The sequence below is a fragment of the Calypte anna genome, chromosome 1, assembly GCF_003957555.1.
Source record: "Calypte anna isolate BGI_N300 chromosome 1, bCalAnn1_v1.p, whole genome shotgun sequence".
Classification (NCBI taxonomy): Eukaryota; Metazoa; Chordata; class Aves; order Apodiformes; family Trochilidae; genus Calypte; species Calypte anna.
In genome coordinates, this window is record NC_044244.1 from 155,095,649 (window position 1) to 155,117,212 (window position 21,564).

Sequence of the window (21,564 nt, forward strand, 5' to 3'; positions counted from 1 at the left end):
TGTTTAATTTTACTTCTCAGTGATTCTTGCTAGAGAGAGTGTACAATTAGAATGCATTAGTGCAATTTTTTTCCCCTCTTGTAGTTCTTCAGAACACCAGTATTAAATTTGATCACTACCCAATTGAGCTAGCTGTCTGTGCCACATGACTTGGGTGTATTAAATCCTGCCTAGTTTTGTGGGATCGTCGGTCTTCCTTTGGTCAATGTTAAATAATAGGATTAAATGGTTTAACAAAATACTTCTGTTCTGCCTGATAAACCAGTGTCTAACCATTTCATTAGATACTGGTTTTGAATTACAAAATGTGAAATGGTTTTCTACAAAATTCTTGCTTGCTTTGGCAGGTTTAACATGATAACACCACTGCAGCATTCTTTTTAGATCACTATTTTGAAACTTTATAATAAAATTATTTATATAAAATAATTTTCTGCTTCAGTGGGGATATACAGCTTACTGTGCTTCAAGTTCTTTGTAGATGTGTGTGAGCTTCCAAGTGCTTCATGCTTAATTTTAAATTCAATTTAGATGTCTAAAATGGCTAATGATCTCCTAAATTAGCTTAATTGTGGACCTCTTAGAGATTTTCACGATAATACAGGATAAACACTTTTTCCTTAAGCTCTTGAAATTAATTTTTTTCAGTTAATCTGCTTTCTATGTTGTTCGTATATAGGCAGTAGTAAGATTCTTTAAAAACATATTTAAAATAGAGTCACTGAGAGACTTGATTTTTATTTTTATTTTCTTTATAGATTACTTCTGCAGCATCACTGTATTCCTTTGTACTTAGGTAAACTAAATTTTACCCATTATCAATGACTTAGTAGTGCAGGCACAATTACTGATTTAATCATTGGGAAATTCTGGAAGTATTAGTCATATTTGTAATTGGTTTTAAGAGAAGTTGGAGCTGTTTCATTCCAAATAGTTCTTCCTAGTTTGCAATGAGGTGGTTCTTTCTAGGTGCCATGTGGAATGTTGTTTGGAAATATTCTAGGCAATTGCTTCTTTGGAAAAGAAAGGTGATACTTAGTGATCTTGCATATCTGGACTGTCTTAAAAATTATCTCTGAGTGTTTTTCAATTACTTTGGTAGGAGATGTTTTGGTCTTCTATTTGTACTGGTTGTACCAGTTTCAGGTATTAATTTATGTAATTTAATTGCTTTTTTTTCCCCCCTGTTTAATTAATTTGCAGATGTGATGCAGATCCATCTGCCCTAGCCAAGTATGTTCTGGCTTTGGTAAAGAAGGATAAAAGTGAAAAGGAACTGAAGGCATTGTGTGTTGATCAGCTGGATGTATTTCTTCAGAAAGGTATGGTTGTTGTCAGAACAATTAAGCTTGAGTGAAAAGTCTGTCTTCTTTAATTCATTCAACCTTTTACCATAGAATCGTGTGTTAATCTCTCTATTTGCTTTGTTACTTTGAAATATGCAATTCAATTTTCATGAAGTAATTTGCTTTAAAAACCAGATGTATAGCACAATATACATATAGTAGGTATATTTTTTGTGTCTGTTGGTATTCCTGGAAGAAAATTATAGATGTTAAGAATTATTTTCAGAATCAGTAGCGGAGCTCTGTATGTATTCTAGAAATATTCTTCTCTGTTTTTTACTAAGAGACATTAAATAATTGAATTACTGAAAATCCTTATAAAACATTGTCATTGTTGACAAATATCTTGATTCCATAAATGTCTTTTTAAAATATAAAATTAGTAGCTGAGTATTTTTAAAAATACTCTTCATTGTTTTAATTTCTTGATTAATGTTGATTCTAAAAAAATGCTTATTTTTATAGCAAATGTTAACTGAAGTTTTGAATAATGGATATTTGTACACTCTTTACTTGTAGAAACGCAGATATTTGTAGAAAAACTGTTTGATGCTGTGAATACAAAAAGCTATCTACCTCCACCAGAACAGCCATCGTCAGGAAGTCTGAAAGTAGAATTTTTTCAGCACCAAGAAAAAGAGACAAAAAAAGAAGAGGTAGACATTGATTTTATTTTAAATTTATGCCTTTTTCCCTCATCCTTCTGGTTTGCTTATGTGGTTCAACTTTGTGTTTATTTGTTAATGAGACCCCAAGTTTATATTACAGCATTAAGATATGTCACAGCATTTGTGCCTAGTAGATACAGTACTGCTATACAGTTTTCTAAACCCAAAGTGGTTCTGACTAGGCAAACGTAAATAAAGTTATTGAGTCATGTAGGAATTGCAGTGCAGCCTACATTAGTTCTTTCCTTAGGCTTGCTGTTGTAGTTACTCTGCCCTCTAATTTGACATAAATCCAGGTTGCTATGATGAATGGTGGTCCTCATTCCTCCATCTGCTTCATCCAGATAATATCCTTATTCTGACACAAGTGTTTATATTGCAGTTTGAGCCAGAAGAGGAGGTTTATCCTTTTCCACAACAGCCTACTAGGTTTGGCTGCATGAAAGGGTTTAAGTGTGGTCTGAACCAGCTGAGCTGCCAATTAAGAAAAACCTTACTTTGTCAGTCATTAAATATTTGTGTCTCCTCGGATCTATCACTGCACCTTACTATGGACTTTTGTAGAATTGTAGCAAAAGCAGATGTACTTTTAGTGCAGCACTGTAAGGATTGCTTATTCTGCTTTATTTTCTCAGGTCCCATGCTTTGACTATTCCTAGAAATAGAAATCTAAAACCTTATGTAGATTCTCTAATAACATTCTCTACAAAAATGTTATTTCAGCTCATTACTGCTGACTTGGCATTTTAGTTTGATTTTTTTTAGTTGAAATTTTATTTGATTGTGCAGAAGTCTTCATGATAGTGTACTCAGGTTTTGATCTAATGTATGTGCTTTAAATTCAGATAGTTAAAGAGGAAGAGCGAGAGAAGAAGTTTTCCAGAAGACTGAATCACAGCCCTCCTCAGTCAAGTTCTCGCTACAGAGACTCCAGGTGATAAATTATGCTTAACCTCTTGTATTATAATCAGATGGATTTGAATTTTTATGGAGTTACTAAATTAAATATTTTATTTCTGTGTGGTTATGTAATAAGCCTAAAAATAAGGCTTCGATTGCTTTTATGCATATGTAGTTAAATGACAAGAATATAAGTGGCAGCGTAGTATAACCACCATAGCGTAAGTATAACCATCATATTTGAGTTTTAAGATTAATTTTTATGTCAGGTATGTGGTTTATGTTGCAGCACACTGTGCTCAGTATTGAGATAGAATTGTGATAATTTTAATTTAGAAGCCTTCCCTTTGGTAGCTTACTTTTTGATGTTTCCAGCTTGAGGAAGGTGCAATACTGGGCAGAAAGAGAATTTTATGGAAGTTTTGAAGTCTTATGGATGGTAAAATTAAAATGTATAAACCAACTAAAAGGATTTTTAAAGTCTTCTGAGAAGAAAGGAAGGGCCATAGTTAGATTACAGTTGTGCCTTTTTTTCTACTTTTCCATAGCCATTTATTCATGTTTTTAATGGTAGTTAAGGTTTTAAATTATGACTTTAAATTAAGGTTTTAAATTATTATTAAAATTATTGTAATTAACCTACAAATTTACACGTGTAGAAGCCGGGATGAAAGGAAAAAAGATGAACGTTCCCGGAAGAGAGACTATGACCGGAATCCTCCCAGGAGAGATTCCTATAGGGATCGATACAACAGAAGAAGAGGGAGGAGTCGGAGCTACAGCAGGAGTCGAAGTAGAAGTTGGAGCAAAGAGAGATTGCGGGACCGGGACCGAGACCGGAGCAGAAGCAGGAGCAGAACACGAAGCAGAGGTACCAACAGTTGGTCTCTAGAATACGGTGAATGTTGTCTACAAAATTTAGACATTAATCTTAAATCCTCTGTTCAAGATGTACCCAATTTTCCTCTCTTGTTCAGGTTTCTTTGTCCAAATTTAGCTTGGTTTTCTGTGAATGTTAAGTTTATATAATCATGTTTTCAGTGCTTGTTTTTTCCATCTTTCCCTGTATTCTTCATCACTACCTTTGACTGTGTTGGTCATTTCTAAACAATGTTGTTAGAGAGAAAAATCTGACATAACTGAATTTTTTTAACTTTTAGGAAATTCTGGTTTGGGAAGATCTAGACATTAATACCCATCTACGAAGGTAGAACTAGCAGAAATTACCTGTTTGGCAGCAAATGATTTGCCAAGCAGAACAGTACAGCTCAGTTATTTTTGTCTTGTCCCCTCCTTAGTGTCATAGGGAGGGAATGAAATTATTACAGTTAGTATTTGCATTTGCATTGTAGTATTTGCATTGTAGTACTTAAGGATAAGTGCAATAGTTTTTCAAATTAAGCATCTTTAAAAATAAAGCTATGCTTTTTTCTCCCAATAGCTGTCACTAATAAATTGAGAAAGAGCATTGAGAGTTATTTCACAATCTCTTTATTTTGTTTTAAACAATGTAGTTGTAAATAGTAGTGTGGTTTAAATCTCCTGTATGTTTTTATTTTCCTGTAGAATGGTCCTTGCTAACTCATCCTTAAAGTAAGAGTGCAGAGTTTCTGAAACTCTTTGAGCAGATATTTTCCAAGGAACTTAAGAATGAACAAGTTCAAGAACATAGAGCAGTTAAATCATAGAATCAGAGGTTTGGGTTGGAAGGGACCTTAAAGTTCATTCGGTTCCAACCCCTATACATGGGCAGAGACACCTGCTACTAGATCAGGTTGCTCAAGGCCCCATCCAACCTTGAACACTTCCATGGAGGGGGCAGCCAGAACTTCCTTGGGCAACCTGTATGAGCATCTCACCACCCTCACAGGAAGAAATTCGTTGCTTATGTCTAACCTAAATCTCCCCTCTTCAAGTTTGAAACTATTACCCCATGTCTGCTCAGTACACCTGTGTAAAAAATCCCTACTCCAGCTTTCTCGTAGTACCCTATTGGAAGGTTGCTATAAGGTCATGTCAGAGCCTCCTTTTCTCCAGGCTGAACAACCCCAACTTCTTCAGCCTGGCTTCATAGGGGAGGTGCTCCAGCCCTCTGGTCATTTTAGTGTCTCTCCTCAGGACACATTCCAGGAGCTCTGTGTCCTTCTTACGCTGGAGAGACTCCAGAACTGGACACAATACTCCAAGTGGGGTCTCAAGAGCAGAGCCGAGGGGGAGAATCACCTCCCTTGACTGACAGTCTGTGCTTCTTTTCATGCAGCCCAGGACACAGTTGGCTTTCTGGGCTGCAAGTGCACATTGATGGATCATGTTAAGCTTCTGGTATAGACCAAAACATCTACCAAAGTAACTGAAAACCTCTCAGTGTCCTTGGATGGCATCCCTTCCCACCAGTCTGTTGACTTCACCACACAGTTTGGTGTCATCAGCAAACTTGCTGAGGGTATGCTCAATTCCACTCTCTGTTGCCAACAAAGATTTTAAACAGCACTGGTCCAAGTACTGACCCTTGAGGATTACCACGTGTCACGCATCTCCGTTTAGACACTGAGCCACTGATCACAATACTGAACTGTGATTAAATCTTAATTTAAGGATTATTTTACATTAACTGCAATGGTAGTTTCTTATATGCAGTATCTTGTAGCATAAGCTGTTTCTTTTTCTAAGCACACTAGGAAAAGTCTGTTTTACCCCCACTTATCTGCCACCATTAAGACATTTTCATTAATGTTCCTTTAATGTGGTGGTGTTTGAGTCTACCAACTTATGACAGCACTGTTCTGTCATCATGCTAATACAGTTTATTTGATGTTAATACCAGAAAATAAACAGGATACTTTGTGTCTGTTCAGAGTAACAGGTCATATTACTGCTCTATCTGTCCAGGAGTGTTCCACAGCTGTAGAGTACTATTCCTTTAGTCACAACAAAGGCTTGCATGTGGTTAAATATATGCATTTTAATGTAGGCAAAATTAAAATAAACAACATGAGGATACAGTAAAAATGTGCAACTTTTCTAGTATTTTCCGGTGGTGACTACACTTTTCTTACCCATTGCTTCCCTTTATTCAGACTAGTTTGGATGGAAAAGTTCTCAGAATGAACAGAAGATGTAGTGTGCTTGAAGTTAAATAGTTTCTGCTTTATTATGAGTATAGCTGTTACTAAAATGATGCAGTGGCTCACTATGTACTTTTAAGATTATTATTTTTCTGATTAAACCTTTGGTATGTAGAATCATTGGATAGTTGAGGTTGGAAGACACCTCTAAACATCGTGTAGTCCAGCGCCCTTTCTCAAAGCAGATAAACTCCCACCTAGAGGGAGTTGCTCAGGACCCTGTCCAGTTGGGTTATGAAGGGTGGTGGATGTAGAGGCACTCTGGATCTGTAGAATGTAACTATGGATTATTTTGTTTTGGTTTATTTATTTAGTTATTTGTTTTTATTTTACAGAAAGGGATATGGGAAAGCCAAAATACGACCTAGATAGAGCAGATCCATTAGAAAACAATTATACTCCAGTTTCCTCTGTGACAAATATTTCATCTGGCCACTACCCTGTTCCTACACTGAGCAGCACCATTACTGTTATTGCTCCTGCTCATCATGGAAATAACACAACTGAAAGCTGGTCAGAGTTCCATGAAGAGCAGCTGGACCACAACTCCTATGGAAGACCTCCCCTGCCAAAGAAACGCTGTAGAGATTATGATGGTAAGTCTGTTTCTTTTTTTGCTTTTGATCATTTCCTGCAGCTGTGATTAGCCCTTTTCTGAAAAGATTGAGGTAATTTTCCTTTCTTTTACTAATCTCCTCTAATGCTGTGTTTTTTCTATTACACAATTATTGAATGCAAATTTTATCCCAGTTTTTAATCTCACTTAGTTTTTAGACAATTTTATAGGTATTTGTTTAGTTTTTTGGTTGCTAGATTTATTTTATTCAGGTGTAACATTGTATACTTCACATTTTTAAAATTTTCATTAAGAAATCAGGCTTTACACAGGTTCCCTATCTTGCCTTATGTTCAAGCTAAGTATTGTATTCGACAGTTTTGACCATGATTAGCACCTTACTGACTTCATTTTTATTCCATCCTAGCTAAGAGATAATTTTTAAGTGGGAAGGGCTAGAGCTGCAACTTCCTGCCTCATGTAACCCATTTTTTTCCCAGCAGAAGTTTGGGTTTTGGGTTTTTGGGGTTTTTTTGTTGTTTTCTTTTTTTTCTGAAATTCACACAAGAGGCTGCTTCAGTTATCAGCCACTTAGCTGAATTCAGCCAATTGACCTGGTAGATGATCAACAGTATTGTTTCTCCCTCAAGTTTTTTTCTGAGGGTTTTTGTTGTTTAACACAATTACAAGTTTGAGATCTAGGAAAGTTTATATTCAGAACTCTGATTAGAATAATAATGTGATTTACTTTTTTTTTTTAAGTAAAGAAAATGGGAAGCTGAGCTCTCAGATGCTGGCAGAGTTGCACTACCAAAGAATAATTTTGCCATTACTCATCCTAGCAATACTACAGAGCGAGAAGAATTGTGAAAAGTGTAGTTTTGTGTTGAAGTTTTCTTCTAAATCAAGCTGAGCTGCAGAACATTGTGTCTTGTTCTTGCAGCTCTACAGATTTTTTAGAAAGTAACAAAACATGCCGGCTCCAGTACTATTGAAATAACATCTCCAGGCATGACACTGAAACTTTGTGTATTTGGCAGTCTGTCTTTTGTAACAGCATATTATTTCCAGTTACTGAGTATGGAGCAAATAGTAATGTGTCGGCAAACTGTGATATGGTTTTCCTCCAGTTTTACTGTTGATTTTTATTTTTTCCATATATTTCTGCCTATTACTAAAATCTGTCCGTTGATGTCTCTTCCATTGTGGTGGCTCTTTGAGTCTTTCAAACTGATAAGCTTATCTCTTCAGTGAGTAGCTGGCTCCAACATACTCCTAACAGCACTTTAACATCTTATACTTGGCCTATACTCTGCAGAGCTTCTGTTTTTTCTGTTTGTGTTCTTTGTCTCTTCCTGAAGATGAGGCAATATAGACTGCTTTTCAGCTTCATGTTTTGAGGAAGTGGACACTCAGCTTTCTTCCTGTTTTACTAGAGCATGTTTCCAACTTTCCCTCCATATTGCATTGTATTGTGTTGGTTTTTTTGCTAAATAAATAATCATAGGCGCATAGAATCACGTGGGTTGGAAGTGACCTTTAAAGATTGTCTCATTTAATCACCCCTGTAACGAGCAGGAACATCTTAAACTAGATCACATTGCTGTCCAACCTGATCTGGAATGTTTCTAGTGGTGGGGCAACCTGTTCCAGTGTTTCACCACCCTCATTGTAAAAAATTTCTTCCTTATATCTAGTGTAAATCTACCCTTTTTTAGTTTAAAGCCACTGACCCAGGCCCTGCTAAAAAGTCAGTCTCTGTCTCTTACAAGTCTCTAAATATTGAAAGGCTGCTCTCCCACAGCGTTTCTTCAAGCTGAACAACCCAACTTTCTCAACCTTTCCTCAAAGGAGAGGTATTCCAGCCCTCTGATCATTTTTATTGCCCTTCTCTTCACCCATTTCATTATTTTACTTGCATATAAAAGAAAACGAATGCATATTATTTTTTGTTTGTATGTGCATATTTCATATGTATATATATGTACACATATATAATATATATGGGTGAACATACCAAAACCACATTAAACAAAATATTCTTCTTATTTCTGAGGTAATGGCAAAAGAGGAAAAAGAATTGGAGTGATTTTTCTCATATTTGAATATTATAGTATTAACTTCTAACTTTTCTCAGTCCCAGTATCTTCACTTTTTTCTTAGAAACACTTTTTGTTAGTGTTAAAACACACAGATTTCAATCTTTCCTGTCACTGTTTGTTGCAATGTGATGCAGAATTAATTCTACAAGAAAAATCTTAACTCCTCTGTTTATTCTGCTGGAATGTTGCTGCAGTCTTTCTGTGTGCTGTTAAAATGAAGTTTAATGGTCAATTTAATTTTCTAATCTAAATTTCTGCTGCTACGTGAAGTTCTTAATCTACAAACTGTTGCATTACCCAGAACGTCTCATACCTACTCTTAATCAAACTGCAGCTGTTCAGTTACTGACAAAACTTCTTTTTGGTTTTGATGTTTCAGAAAAGGGTTTCTGTATGAGAGGAGACATGTGCCCTTTCGATCATGGAAGCGATCCAGTAGTGGTAGAAGATGTGAATCTTCCTGGCATTCTGCCTTTTCCAGCACAACCCCCTGTTGTTGAAGGACCACCTCCTCCTGGACTTCCTCCCCCTCCACCAATTCTGAGTCCTCCTCCTGTTAACCTTAGACCTCCAGTGCCACCACCAGGCCCCTTACCACCTAGCCTTCCACCTGTAACAGGTAATTAAGATTAAAATAAATTTTTTAGTGGAAAAGCCTGTATGTGACTTGGGTTGTACTCTGTGCTAAAAGGTGTTTTAGGATTGCCAGCTGTATCTTAAACAGTTGTACGATGCTCTACTGTGGCAAGCTTACTCCAAATTTATTGTTTTTTAATAGTAATTGTTGCATACTTGATTGCTGTAAAATTTGCATGTTAAATGGTAATTTTGTATATGGGATAATATTTCAATTATGTTTAAGCAAAGGCACGGCATGGGAAAACTTTGTTCCTTTAATTTTAAAGGACAGAAGAAGGGAAAATCCTGGCCACAACAGATACTTGACATTTCATTTGTAATATTAAAATTAAAGAGAATTCACGACCTGGTCAAGTTTACACCGGAAGAGACACAATTTTTTATTATATTTGGATCTACTAAAGTAACTTTCATTGGAAAGTACTTTGGCTCAAGTACTAAAAATTGCTTGAATGCTTTTTTGCCTGGCTGTCATTTATAAAATAGCAGCTTAGCACTTAGTTCCCTTGTGTGGTTCAAAACTGTTGCGTTAGTTTTACATGATTATTCCTTTCTCTTTTTTATTAATTTAGATGTCCCATTTGGTAAAATTATTCAACAGCACTTAATATTTGGTATTAGTTGAAAATTTCTTAAACTCTTTTAATTTCTGGTTGATAATACATTTAAGTAAGAACTGAATTTATTTATTTCACAAAGTATAGAGAGAAAAGGATTACTGGGGTGATTGATTCTGCCTTACATACTGTTTCCTCACATGCTGTACCTGTGGGGGAAGGCCAAATATATGACTTTGCATCTTTTTCCAAAGCCTGATTTTTGCTAATTATTAAATTGGAGGCCAGGCTTGACTGCTCCACTTTGAAACTGTCAGTTACCTGTTGTAAAAAAAGTTGAACCACCCAACTGATAAAAAAAATCCTGTCAGAGTTAAGAAGGATCCCTGACATTCTAACAGAACTGTAGATATCTTCTTGGTTGTTTGGAAAAATAATCTCTATCAAGTTAGTGTTTCTCATCATAGAACATGTCACACAGTACTAAAGGACAGAATTTATTTATTTGTGGCAGTTTTTTAAAGATGTCTGTTGGTTGAGGGTAAATTCTGGCTTAGCAGCTGAATTTTGCTTTAAACTATTGAAATGCTTCTGTCTGCAATCTCAGTTCTGAGTCGTTTGCTGATGGAAATGGTTTCATATGAATGGTAAAGTATCATGTCTGCATATGTGCCCTCTCACCCACCTTTTTAAAAAACCTTAATAACTTAAGATCAATTTCCTTACGAGTTGGGTGTGCTGTTAGTCTAGGAGGTAATAAATGAATGCAATATTTTTCCTTGTTTTTTACAGGACCACCCCCTCCACTTCCCCCATTGCAGCCTGCTGGCATGGATGCTCCCCCAAACTCAGCAACCAGCTCAGTTCCTACTGTTGTCACAACGGGTATTCATCACCAGCCGCCTCCTGCTCCACCCTCTCTTTTTACAGCAGGTGTAGTACTGAGGCTTTGCCCACAAGGTTTGCTACATAGAATAACATTGGTTTATATTTTAATGTATGTTATAGAGACGATAATTTCATAGTTTGGGAGAACAAGTTTGTGTCATTTAGACTGTGACAGTAACTTAACACTTTATGTTCAGGACAGAAGTAAAATTTGCATGTAAAATGTAAATCTTGACAATGGAATAATGTTTTTGTTGGGTTTAAACAGAAAACTTTGCATGAGTATTTTTTAGGGTAACTGTTACACAGCTCTTCATTGTAATTGTATCTTGCAATTAAATGAAATATTGTATTTGAAACCTTAGGAGTTTTAACTGCAATTTATTTTAATTAGACAATTTATTTGTTACCAGAAACGTATGACACAGATGGCTATAATCCAGAAGCTCCAAGTATAACAAATACTTCAAGACCTATGTATAGACATAGAGTACATGCACAAAGACCAAATTTGATAGGACTCACATCAGGTGATATGGATCTACCACCCAGAGGTATGCTCTCATAGTCATGCTTATATAGTATAGCTGGTTTTCTGACATTAGTGCAGACTGAGGCAGTTTTCACAGTATGTAATACTGGAAAACACTGTGTTTTTTTAAAATCTACTGGAATTGAATTTCAGTTGAATAGAGAATTATGCTTACAGTTGCTTTGTGTCTGCATTTTTCAGGTAAAATTAAATCTTTTGCTGGAGTATTGCACAATTTACACTTGGCTGTAATAATATTACAGGAAAATTTTAATGGTTCTGCAACAGATTGTTAGGATGATTTTTGTTGTGGTGAGGAAGGAGTGATTTTTCTTTATCTGGTAGCAGACAATTATGCATGAGTAATTGTAATCTCATAGTTCTGTGGCCCTGAGAAGCAGCAGCAGCATACAAGATGAGAAAGGAAAAGGGATAAACCAAATCTTTCAACTGTTGGTTTGTTTATACTTGTATGTATTTGTATTTAATAATGCTGTGTTTCTGTTGGCATATTTTCAGTGAGGAGAACCCCAATACGATTCCTTTTCTTCAGCAAGAGCCACTCCTCTCCCACTTCATCCCTAAATCTTGTTCCTAGATCTTAGTGCTCTGGAGTACTGTACATTTCTTATCATTGGCTTTTTTGTGCGTGCCATCTGATAGAACAGAGGTATTATTAGCAGAAATAATGTGAGCCTCAGAGGGTTGTGTGGGATGTTGTGAATTCAGTGAGTGCAGTCATCTTTGGGCAGATGCCTTCTGTATGTGTGATGCTGCTGTGACAAAATGAAAGCTATTACCTATTTTGACTTGCCACAGCTAATAGACAAGATGAAAAATCTGTGACTAAGGTGTGATCCAGTTTGAAGAAAGATAGTAGCGATTTCAGAGTAAACAGTTGGGCTTTTCACTGCAAATTCATTGGGGGCAGAATACCTTTTTAAAATCAAATAAACAAAAAATACAGAAAATACTGTAACATCTTTATCTCTGTTTACAGAAAAACCTCCTAATAAAAGTAGCATGAGAATAGTGGTAGATGCTGAATCCAGGAAAAGAACAATCGGTGCAGGGGATGGTGGTGTTCCTACAAAGAAGACTTGGTTTGACAAGTGAGTGATCATAAACACAAGGTTGGCTTAATAGTTGGAATTTTGTGGAGCTCTTTCCTGTGACTGGAAACATATATAAATCTGAATAAATTGCAAACTAGATAAACTGAATAATCTGGCCATACTTAAATATATCACACTATGAAGTAATTTTTATTTGACTATATTCTCTCAAAGGCAGTTTAGAGATAACTAAAGTTGGTTTGGATGGTAACAAGATGTACTCCCTGAAAGATGGGATGATCTAAGAAACAAAGATGCTGCAGTATGGTGGTTGTTAGGGATGACTAATACTAGTTTTGAAATTTGAATTGTATCATTGCTGGTTTGGGTTGAGTTGCCAGGTCTGTTACTGACAGAAAATGCAGGGTTTATTGCTTAGTTTCCCAGTTACACCCAGAGTAACAAAAGGTTGGAAGGGATTTCAAGAGTTTACTGGGACCGTGGAGAGCCTTGAAGTGATGAAATGTTTATTTGAAGTGTTAGTGGGAAGATTGCTTGGGACAGATGAGAAATAGCTCTTTGAGAGGAGCAGTGTGGAAGTCAGGATTTACAGACACAAGCAAATTACTATGAATTATCTTGCAGATTTTTGCATTGGTATATGCTGAGAGGATCAGTGGGGAAAACTGCAGATACAAGGGCCTGGATGCTGTACTCTTATAAAATTACATATTTTTTTTTAAGTCTGCAGATCTTTCTGTATCTTCTACACACATGCTCCTATGTAAGCCTATGCAATTTAACATGGTGTTAGCTAGCTTGCTATGGATTTCTGGCTTGATTCTTATTTGTTGCAGGCAAAATTTTAACAGAACAAGTAGTCCAGGTTTCCAGAAGAAGGTGCAGTTTGGAAATGAAAATACAAAACTTGAATTGAGGAAAGTTCCCCCAGAACTTAACAATATCAGCAAACTTAATGAGCACTTCAGTAAGTTTGGGAACTTAGTCAACTTGCAGGTAAGAATCTTTAAAGAGAAAGCAGTATGCTTAATGATACACAGGGAGGTGCTAAAAGGAGGATGCCCATTCTTATTTAACTATTTCTATGAAACTGTTCTCATTATTTTCCTGCCTTGCTTCTTAAACACAATCTGATTGGGTTTTATGGAAGCAGAAATGAAATGCTTCTGTCTTCTTTTAGATTTTGAACAAATATTTTCATCCCAGATTAGATACATTAAGATACATTGTTTAAACATTGAAAATGGATTTTGAAGTGGTTTTCCTTCACCCTTTTTCTCAAGTTTGGATCTGATATCCTAAATCCTCTGTATTTTTTGAGGTAAATTGTGGATACAGAAGACCTTTATTCCTCATACAGAAAGGAATCCCTGTGTCCTTATAATTACTTCATGATGTATCTGAGTGATCCACATTTTTAAAAAATAAGCAAACAATTGGAGAAAGATGCAAAAGAGGTGTGAAGTACTAAGACCTAAGTTATGTTGATGTTATATTTTGCAAGCTCTATATGTAATGTCATTATTTCATGTCCAGTCTCTAAGCTGGTCAACTGGGTATTTCATCATCAACATTTCATTATCAACAAGTTTCAGATACTAGCTACTAGTCTTGTGTACTCTTTCTGGTTTGCACTGAGAGGTTGAATGAAGATGCATGATAAAATATTTTTGTATGTAATGATACAGTACAGAATAAGTCTCCTGTGCCAGTGTGAACACCGAAGGAGTTTAAATCTCTCTTAATTGATCTTAAATATTCCTTAAGCCTTTCCATAATTTACCTAAGCATATGGATGTATTAGCAGGCAGTACGATTCAATAATGCAAATAAAATTGTGTGTGGATGCCTATAAAGAGACAGACAGCTATGCAGATAGATACTGCAAGCTATGCTTTTCCTACAGAGGTTATAATTGGGTCCTCTGAATGTGTGAAATAATCTATTAGTGTTCAAAGGAGGACAACCAAAATTAACTTTATTGTCTAGTGCTGATACTAGGTAGGATTTTCATGAACTGGCCTGTATAATTTGTAGCAATTTTCTTCACTTTGCTGATGCTTCCTCTTGTCTTCCAAACAGCTACTTGTATTTGCAGGTAGAAATACTGTTTGACTGTTCAGGTATTTACTTCAGTTTGTTTGCTTTGGGTTTTTTTAACTTCTTAAAGTTTATTAGCTTAATCTCAAGTTTGCTCTTCAAACAGAGTCATTAATAGAAAGTATTTATCTGCTGACCCGTACTGGGTTTAAATTGTAAGCCTTGAAACCAGTGACTTTATGATAACCAAGACACAAATGAAAATTCTAGATGCAGTAAGCTTTGTTCCTCTGTTTTAAATCTTAGGTTGCATATCAAGGTGATCCAGAAGGTGCTCTTATTCAGTTTGCTACACATGAGGAAGCAAAGAAAGCAATCTCAAGTACAGAAGCAGTATTAAATAATCGTTTTATTAAAGTTTATTGGCATCGAGAGGGCACTGCACCACCAATCCAAGCCACCACACAGAAGGTATAAAATCTTCAGTTTAAATCTGTTTAGAATGTTATATAAAAACATATATCAAATTTAAAACATTTTTCTTAAAAGTGTTTATAGAAAGTAAACTAAGTACTTCTGAAATCATAAGTAATTTTTAACCTGTGTTTTAATCCACAAAAATTCAGTTTTAATGACACCTGTCTCACTATCTCCCCAGTTATTCTTTAAATTTAGAATTTGAATTCAAACCTATAAATGTCTGTGATGCTTGATCTGAGCTAGTGCCTATCATGATGTTTTCTAAACCTGGTTTACATATGAACAGCCACAAGAGGGCAGTGAAGTATGTTATTTGCATTTATAAAATCATTACCTCTCTTGAGAAGAATAGCTTGAGTAGCTTTTGTCATCAGTTTATTTGCTAATTATGCAGTCCAGCTTGGAGTGTTACCTGTGTATTTCCAAACAAGTATCTGATCTATATATTTGTTATTTTGCACAACATCCATTTTAAATACTGTTACCTTATTTTTTTGTGATGTTTCTAGCTTCCCAGCACTCCAACTTTGCAAAGTTAACTTTGTTGTCTTGAGTATTAATTCCCCTTGGTACCAGGTGACAGTATTAAGGGTTCCTATTTCACAAAAGGCATCCTTTCATCATGTGTTAGAAAACTACAATATGAAGTCTGTTATGGGGGGCACACAGTGACAAGAATAATTTAAACAGGAAATGAAAATTTTAAGTGCAGTATTTTCATCTACCTCCACCCTAACATGTAACAGTTACCAAATTGCTGTGTCATTAAACAGGTATTTTTAATTCATGAGCCTTTCAGAAGCATGAATATTTACTTCCCTTTTCATTGAAATTTATATTTGATACCATATCTACAAGAAGTGTGGAAAAATCTTTCCTTAGAGAACTTCACATACAATAAATATTTGAATTTTTCAAGACTTCTGCTGTATTAATTACAGCTGAATTAATTCCACATGTATTTATAATGGTTTCCAGACAGATTTTTTTCTGTCTCAGTCACTAAAAACAGACTCTTGAATTTTTTTCCATGTAAAATCAATTGACTTTTAAGTTGTCCCTTCAGTAATATCTGGTTCTAAATAATTTCTTGACCAGTGCTGTTTCCTCACCAGAATTACTTTAGAAAATTCTTACTGTGGAAATTTTGAAAGGGGTGGATGTACCTAGTAAAGATGGTGGGAGTCAACTGTAATAAATCATCAAATAAAAGGCTTCTGTAAGGAAGTGGAAATAATGTGCTCTCCACATCTGTGGTAAATACAGTACGCAGTACTGGGCTTAAAAGGCATCACAGGAGATTTAGATTAGATATTAAGAAATATTTTCTAATGCTAAAGCATACTGAAACACTTTTGCCTGGAGAGGTGATAGGACCTCTTTCATGGGAAATCGGTAAGAACTAGATAGATAGGTACTGTCAGTAATGGCTTAGCTGTAGCTAACTTTGCCCTGGAGTGAAGGAATGGATTAGTGACCTCCTGAGGGTCATAAATATGACAGGAAGCTTGCTTGGAAGCATTTTTTTGGTCTTAAGTGTTAAATGTTATTGTCAAAGAAAAAAAGGCAAGATGTTAGCTGTCAGGGCAAATCTATGGTAGATTTAAAGATTAGCTGCTCTTTTTTCTTCTTTCTCAGTCCCATGACTGCATGTCTCCATATCCTTTTTTAGTATTTTGTACAAGTTAAATACATACAAGCTGAACAGTGACATATAGCTGTAAAAAGTGAGTCTTTATGAAACAAGTTTGTATTCTGCCTTTCTGTAACAAAATGGTTGATGATGAAAGATTTGTGATAGGAATCAAAAGACTGCTTGTTACTTTTTGTTCTGTTCTAACAGATGGAAATTAAGATAATCCAAGTAGGCATGATTAATAGAGTTGTTTGACCACTTCAATGAGCTCCAAGTGCAAAATAGATGTTATTGCTGGATGAACTACACAAATAATCAGTATAATATCCCAAGTCTTGTGAAGTGGTTTTTTTTGCTATCAGGTAAAAAAGGCATTGAAATGATAAGAAGTAAGAAGTGCAAATCTAAATGCCATTGGAGCAATATCAATTTGTGTTACTGAACTGTATGTGTAGCAGCTTTTTGTTGTTAATATTATCATGTGCTTTGGGGGGCTTGGGGTGGTGTTACAGGTAATCCAACCCTTAGTTCAGCAACCTACTTTGCCAGCAGTGAAGCAATCAGTCAAAGAGCGATTAGGTCCAGTACCTGCAAGTAATATTGAACCTGCAGAAGCACAGAGTGCCAATACAGAAGTCACTCAGGTATGTATGGAAGTAAAAAAATCAGTTGCACATTTTACTCTCTGTAGTAGCTTTCATAGTGTATGAATGTATGCATTACTTACATGGTGCAAGTAAACATTTACTGCTTGTAAGTGCATCTAAGTGAGTGGTGGTTTTCTCGGTTCATTTTTAGTATCACAGTTTTTACTTAGTTTAAAACAAGAAACACTGAAAATATTTCAGTAGTGTGGCCTTAATGTGCAGTTTTCAGATTTCAAAAGAAAGCTATTTTCCATACAAAGAACTCAAAGATATCCTGTTATATATATTAATTTCATAAACAGCTAAAATTGGTAGAGACCAATGGTCAGCATGTAAAAGTGTTTCCAGTATTTGTACACTTCAGAAAACATTTAAATTTAAATTCAAACAGCAGCTTTTTGTAATTGATTCCTGCAAGCTCCATAGTATAAAACACAAAAGTGGAGGCATATTTGAAAGGATCTGTGTAGATATTTCTCATCGTGCTAACTTGTCATGGTCTTCTTGCAGAAAATACTTGGATTCCAAATTTGACCTTGGCTTTGCCTTATTCAGTCAGTCAGTTATTGCCTTATTTATAGATGTGTATTTACTTTAAAATTGAATAACAGTCATTTTATTAGTTGCTTAATATTGTTTTTTTCGTGCATTATTGCTCAAAAGTCTGTGGCTTTATTGGTTAAACATTTTTTCTATATTCCTGACATTTGGAAATACACAGGAAACAAAATTCAAAAAGTATGTTTTAACTATAATTTTGTTTTTTTAGAACGTGACTAAATTATCTGTGAAAGATAGACTGGGTTTTGTGTCAAAGCCAGCTACTCCAACAACCGAAAAGGTAAAAGAATCTCTCTTACTCTTTTTCTCTCATAGTTAATACCAGTGAAAGCTCAAACTCATCTTAGAAGACAGCTAAGTGATTAAAAGAAAAATGCTAGGACAGAAGCTGCTGTTCTGCGGTTTTCATTTTATTATAGTCTTTTCCATTTATTCATTCATGAAAATAACTAGATATGTTCCAGGATCCTGAAAAATATTGGAAAAATACAGAAATAAATTTTAAAAACCCCTGAAGCATATTGACACTACATATGAATCTGTAGAAAGCCTTTCTATGCAAATGCTTTTGGACTTCTGTGTCCTACAGAACGTGATGATGTAAACATTTACCCTCTTATTTGGTCTTACAATTTGCAGTACTTGTAAAAAGATAAAAGTGGAAATTAATCAGTACAAGAAGGACAAAAAGAGGTAAGGTGGAAGAGATGCATCTGAATTGTGGTTATGAGTTAAGTATTTTGTCCAGTGATTGCAGTTTTCAGAGCAGGGAGCTGTTGATGTTACTTCAGTAGCAAAGTTTGTGATGCATGTTTCCAGGTTAGCATGTTAGGGGACAGGCATCTCCAGTGTTTGTAACATCCATTAGAGAAGACTTTGGCTTGATAGGCAGCAAGTTTTATCTGGTAACAACATTCCTCTGCCTGGGTATATATTTCTATTGGGAATTGGCTTGACCTGAAATGAATGAAGTATCCACTGCATTTCCCCCCATCCCTCTTCTTCCCCTGCCTTCTTGCAGTATGGTATTTAATGTATTTAGTGGAAACTAACAAGTAAAATTCACTCCAAAGACAGTATGCTCTACTTAGCATACAAAGGTAACAATACTTAACGTTGATTTGTAATACTTGAGGATGTCTTTTTGACTCATTTCAAGCTGAGCAGTCCATCTAAATCCACTGATCTTGGCTTCTTTCTTATATTTTGTTGTTGATTTGATTAGTTGCATTCTTGTTGTCCTGAATTAGTCGCAGATAAATATCTTACTGTGTATTCCTGAACTAAATTTTACATACATACTATATATTTACCTTAGAAATAGAAAGTATTTTTCAGTTTGAGTGGAAATACTGTTTTTTCCTTCATTCTGTAATTCTGCAAAGAGTATAGTAATGCTAAAATGGTTTTCTGATGTGTTGTCTTACAGTACAGACTGATGTTCATTAGCTGTTAGGCTGTTGAGTGAACTGGTTGTGAAGCAGCTGTTTCCTTTGGCAATATAATAGTTCTGAAACTTGGTTTGGCCTGGTTTTGCTTAATGCGGTCCCTCTTCAAGGAAATGCCTTGCTTAATTTGCAGTGACAACATTATATAAACATCAGAAATTAAAAAATTGACAGCTTACAAAAAACCATAGATGATGTTGCCTGGATAGGGTTTTTTTTGCTTATTATTAAGTGCAAAGTCTGACAAAAACTTTCCAATAAGTAAGTAGGTAGCTGTGCTTCCAAAAGACCAGGAGAAAAAGGAGATGAAAGCAGTCATGGTGAGATCTTGTAAGATCTGAATTGGATCCTACATTAACCTATGAAGAAATTTGTACTACTCCTTCCTTTGGACAGTGTTGAGGGATTTAAAAGACATGAATGTGTTGTTACTTGCCTTCCTGTATCAGCTGATGCAGGTACATTTGCTGGTGTGTCTTTCTTTATGTTAAAAGAGATCAGTAAGCGTGGTTGATTTTTCCATAGACACTTCAGGTCCAAAGGAGTGTTGGTGTTTTTGTCTAACTTGGTCCTCAATTTGTTTGTAATGTAGCCTGTCCTAAAGCTACTTTGTAATAGAAATTATGTGATTGGGATGTTCATACCTTACACAGAAATGTGCTTTAATAAGTTGCAAAAAATTTCTTCATCTTCTTTTTAAAGGTCTGCTTAGAGCATTTTATATCACTATTTATAATACCTCATACCATATGTTTTTTTTGTTATTGTTCTCTCTGCACTGCCTACTCCATAAAATACTTTACTGTGGAAAGAAATGTTATAAATAGTGCAATGAAGTGAAAAGCTTTTATATGAAGCATTCCTGTTGTAAATTCTTCTCATCTCTTGATCTGTTCTGTCTTTCTAATGTTTCTTGGCTATTTTTTTTATTTCTGTTGATGGTTATTGTGACTATTTTATCGAGGCTCTGCATGCATCTTTTAATTTTCAACACATACATCAATTACTTTTAAACTCCTGGAAATTATACTAATTGCATAATTGCTGTGATTTGCTAACAAGATCATGCCTACGTTATCTCCAGCACTTAGCTGTTGAGTTTTCAATACTAACATGATCAAAATGTCCTTAAAGGACCATGATAAGAAAACAGAATAGTCTAAATCTTCAGGTACTGTGGGGATATACCTAGTATACTTAGAGAGGTTGCAAGGCAACAGCTGTGTACTCAGTAAGTCATGGAAAAATTTTCATACTTAATGGCAAATACAGGAAAGAGAACAGTAGGGACATAAGAGTTAAGTTACTTTTTGTAGACTGTGCAACCTCTACTTTGCACAAACTACGTATGGAAAGGAACCGTTGTATCCACTTTGGAGGTTAGGTGCTAAAAATATATTGCATTTTTGCTTGGAAAATTCATGCAGCTGTGAAATGGTATTTCAGATGTTAAAACAAATAAACAAACAAACCATCAAAAAACAAATGAAAACAAAAAGATCGAACCAAAAAAAAACCCCAACAACAAAAACTTCCACTATTCTTGGGAAAATACCAGCCTTCCATTGCCTTAATTATGCTCAAGGATGTAAAATCTTATATATTTGAAATTTGGAAGTACATATGAAATATCAGTGGAAAGGATTTATAATATGATGTTCATAACCCCTAGGTATCTTTTGTGATGCTGCCTCTTCAAACATTGTTTAATTTGAAGAATTCCAAATATAATTGTTACACAAAATTTTTATATTCCATATCATCAAAACAGAAGAAAAGACAGATATATTTTTAGGCACTTGTGGTTTTTTTTTTTTAATTGAAATTCACTGGCAAAAAAATAAAATGGATTTCCTCCTATAGGTTTTATCCACTTCTACTGGCTTGACAAAAACTGTGTACAACCCTGCTGCTTTGAAGGCAGCACAGAAATCTTTGCCTGTTGTTTCCACTTCCGTGCTAGACTCTAATGAAGCACAGAAGAAAAAACAGGTAAATTAAATATACTTATTTATGAAATGGACCTAGATTAGGAACTTGTGACCACTAGACATAGTGCACTATGTATATTTATCTCAAGAGCATTAATGAAACTAGTTAAAAGATCAAATTCAGTATAACAGTTTCTTTTCAAAGGACAAGAAAATTCATGTTATTTTTTTCAGTGCATGTTCAGGCAGCAAAAGCAGTTCTAAAACTTTCTAGAAACTCAAAATGTGAAACACTTTCTGTAAGCAGAATCATCATGTTTAGGCATGAATTTATTGTGAGTGAGAAGAGAATATAAGAGCGTCGCTATTCTTCTCTCTTAGGCCTTTTTGGAACTGGCCTTTATTCTCATTAAACTAGCATTTATTTTCAAT

At 35.2% G+C, this 21,564-nt stretch overlaps 1 protein-coding gene across 3 annotated transcripts in view; it reads left to right on the plus strand.

Annotated features, from left to right (window-relative positions):
• Window positions 1–21,564, plus strand: part of RBM26 (RNA binding motif protein 26) — a 50,054-nt gene that overhangs the window by 9,196 nt on the left and 19,294 nt on the right. Inside the window, exons 2-15 of one of the 3 annotated variants that reach the window (XM_030446240.1) lie at window positions 1,204–1,322; window positions 1,866–2,002; window positions 2,860–2,948; window positions 3,574–3,785; window positions 6,375–6,635; window positions 9,077–9,316; window positions 10,686–10,853; window positions 11,195–11,335; window positions 12,314–12,425; window positions 13,226–13,385; window positions 14,736–14,900; window positions 17,058–17,189; window positions 17,962–18,033; window positions 21,065–21,193. In XM_030446240.1, the coding sequence (XP_030302100.1) occupies window positions 1,204–1,322; window positions 1,866–2,002; window positions 2,860–2,948; window positions 3,574–3,785; window positions 6,375–6,635; window positions 9,077–9,316; window positions 10,686–10,853; window positions 11,195–11,335; window positions 12,314–12,425; window positions 13,226–13,385; window positions 14,736–14,900; window positions 17,058–17,189; window positions 17,962–18,033; window positions 21,065–21,193 (2,137 nt within the window). The remainder of the gene's footprint in view (window positions 1–1,203; window positions 1,323–1,865; window positions 2,003–2,859; window positions 2,949–3,573; window positions 3,786–6,374; window positions 6,636–9,076; window positions 9,317–10,685; window positions 10,854–11,194; window positions 11,336–12,313; window positions 12,426–13,225; window positions 13,386–14,735; window positions 14,901–17,057; window positions 17,190–17,961; window positions 18,034–21,064; window positions 21,194–21,564) is intronic. The other 2 variants (XM_030446247.1, XM_030446256.1) reach the window with 2 other exon arrangements.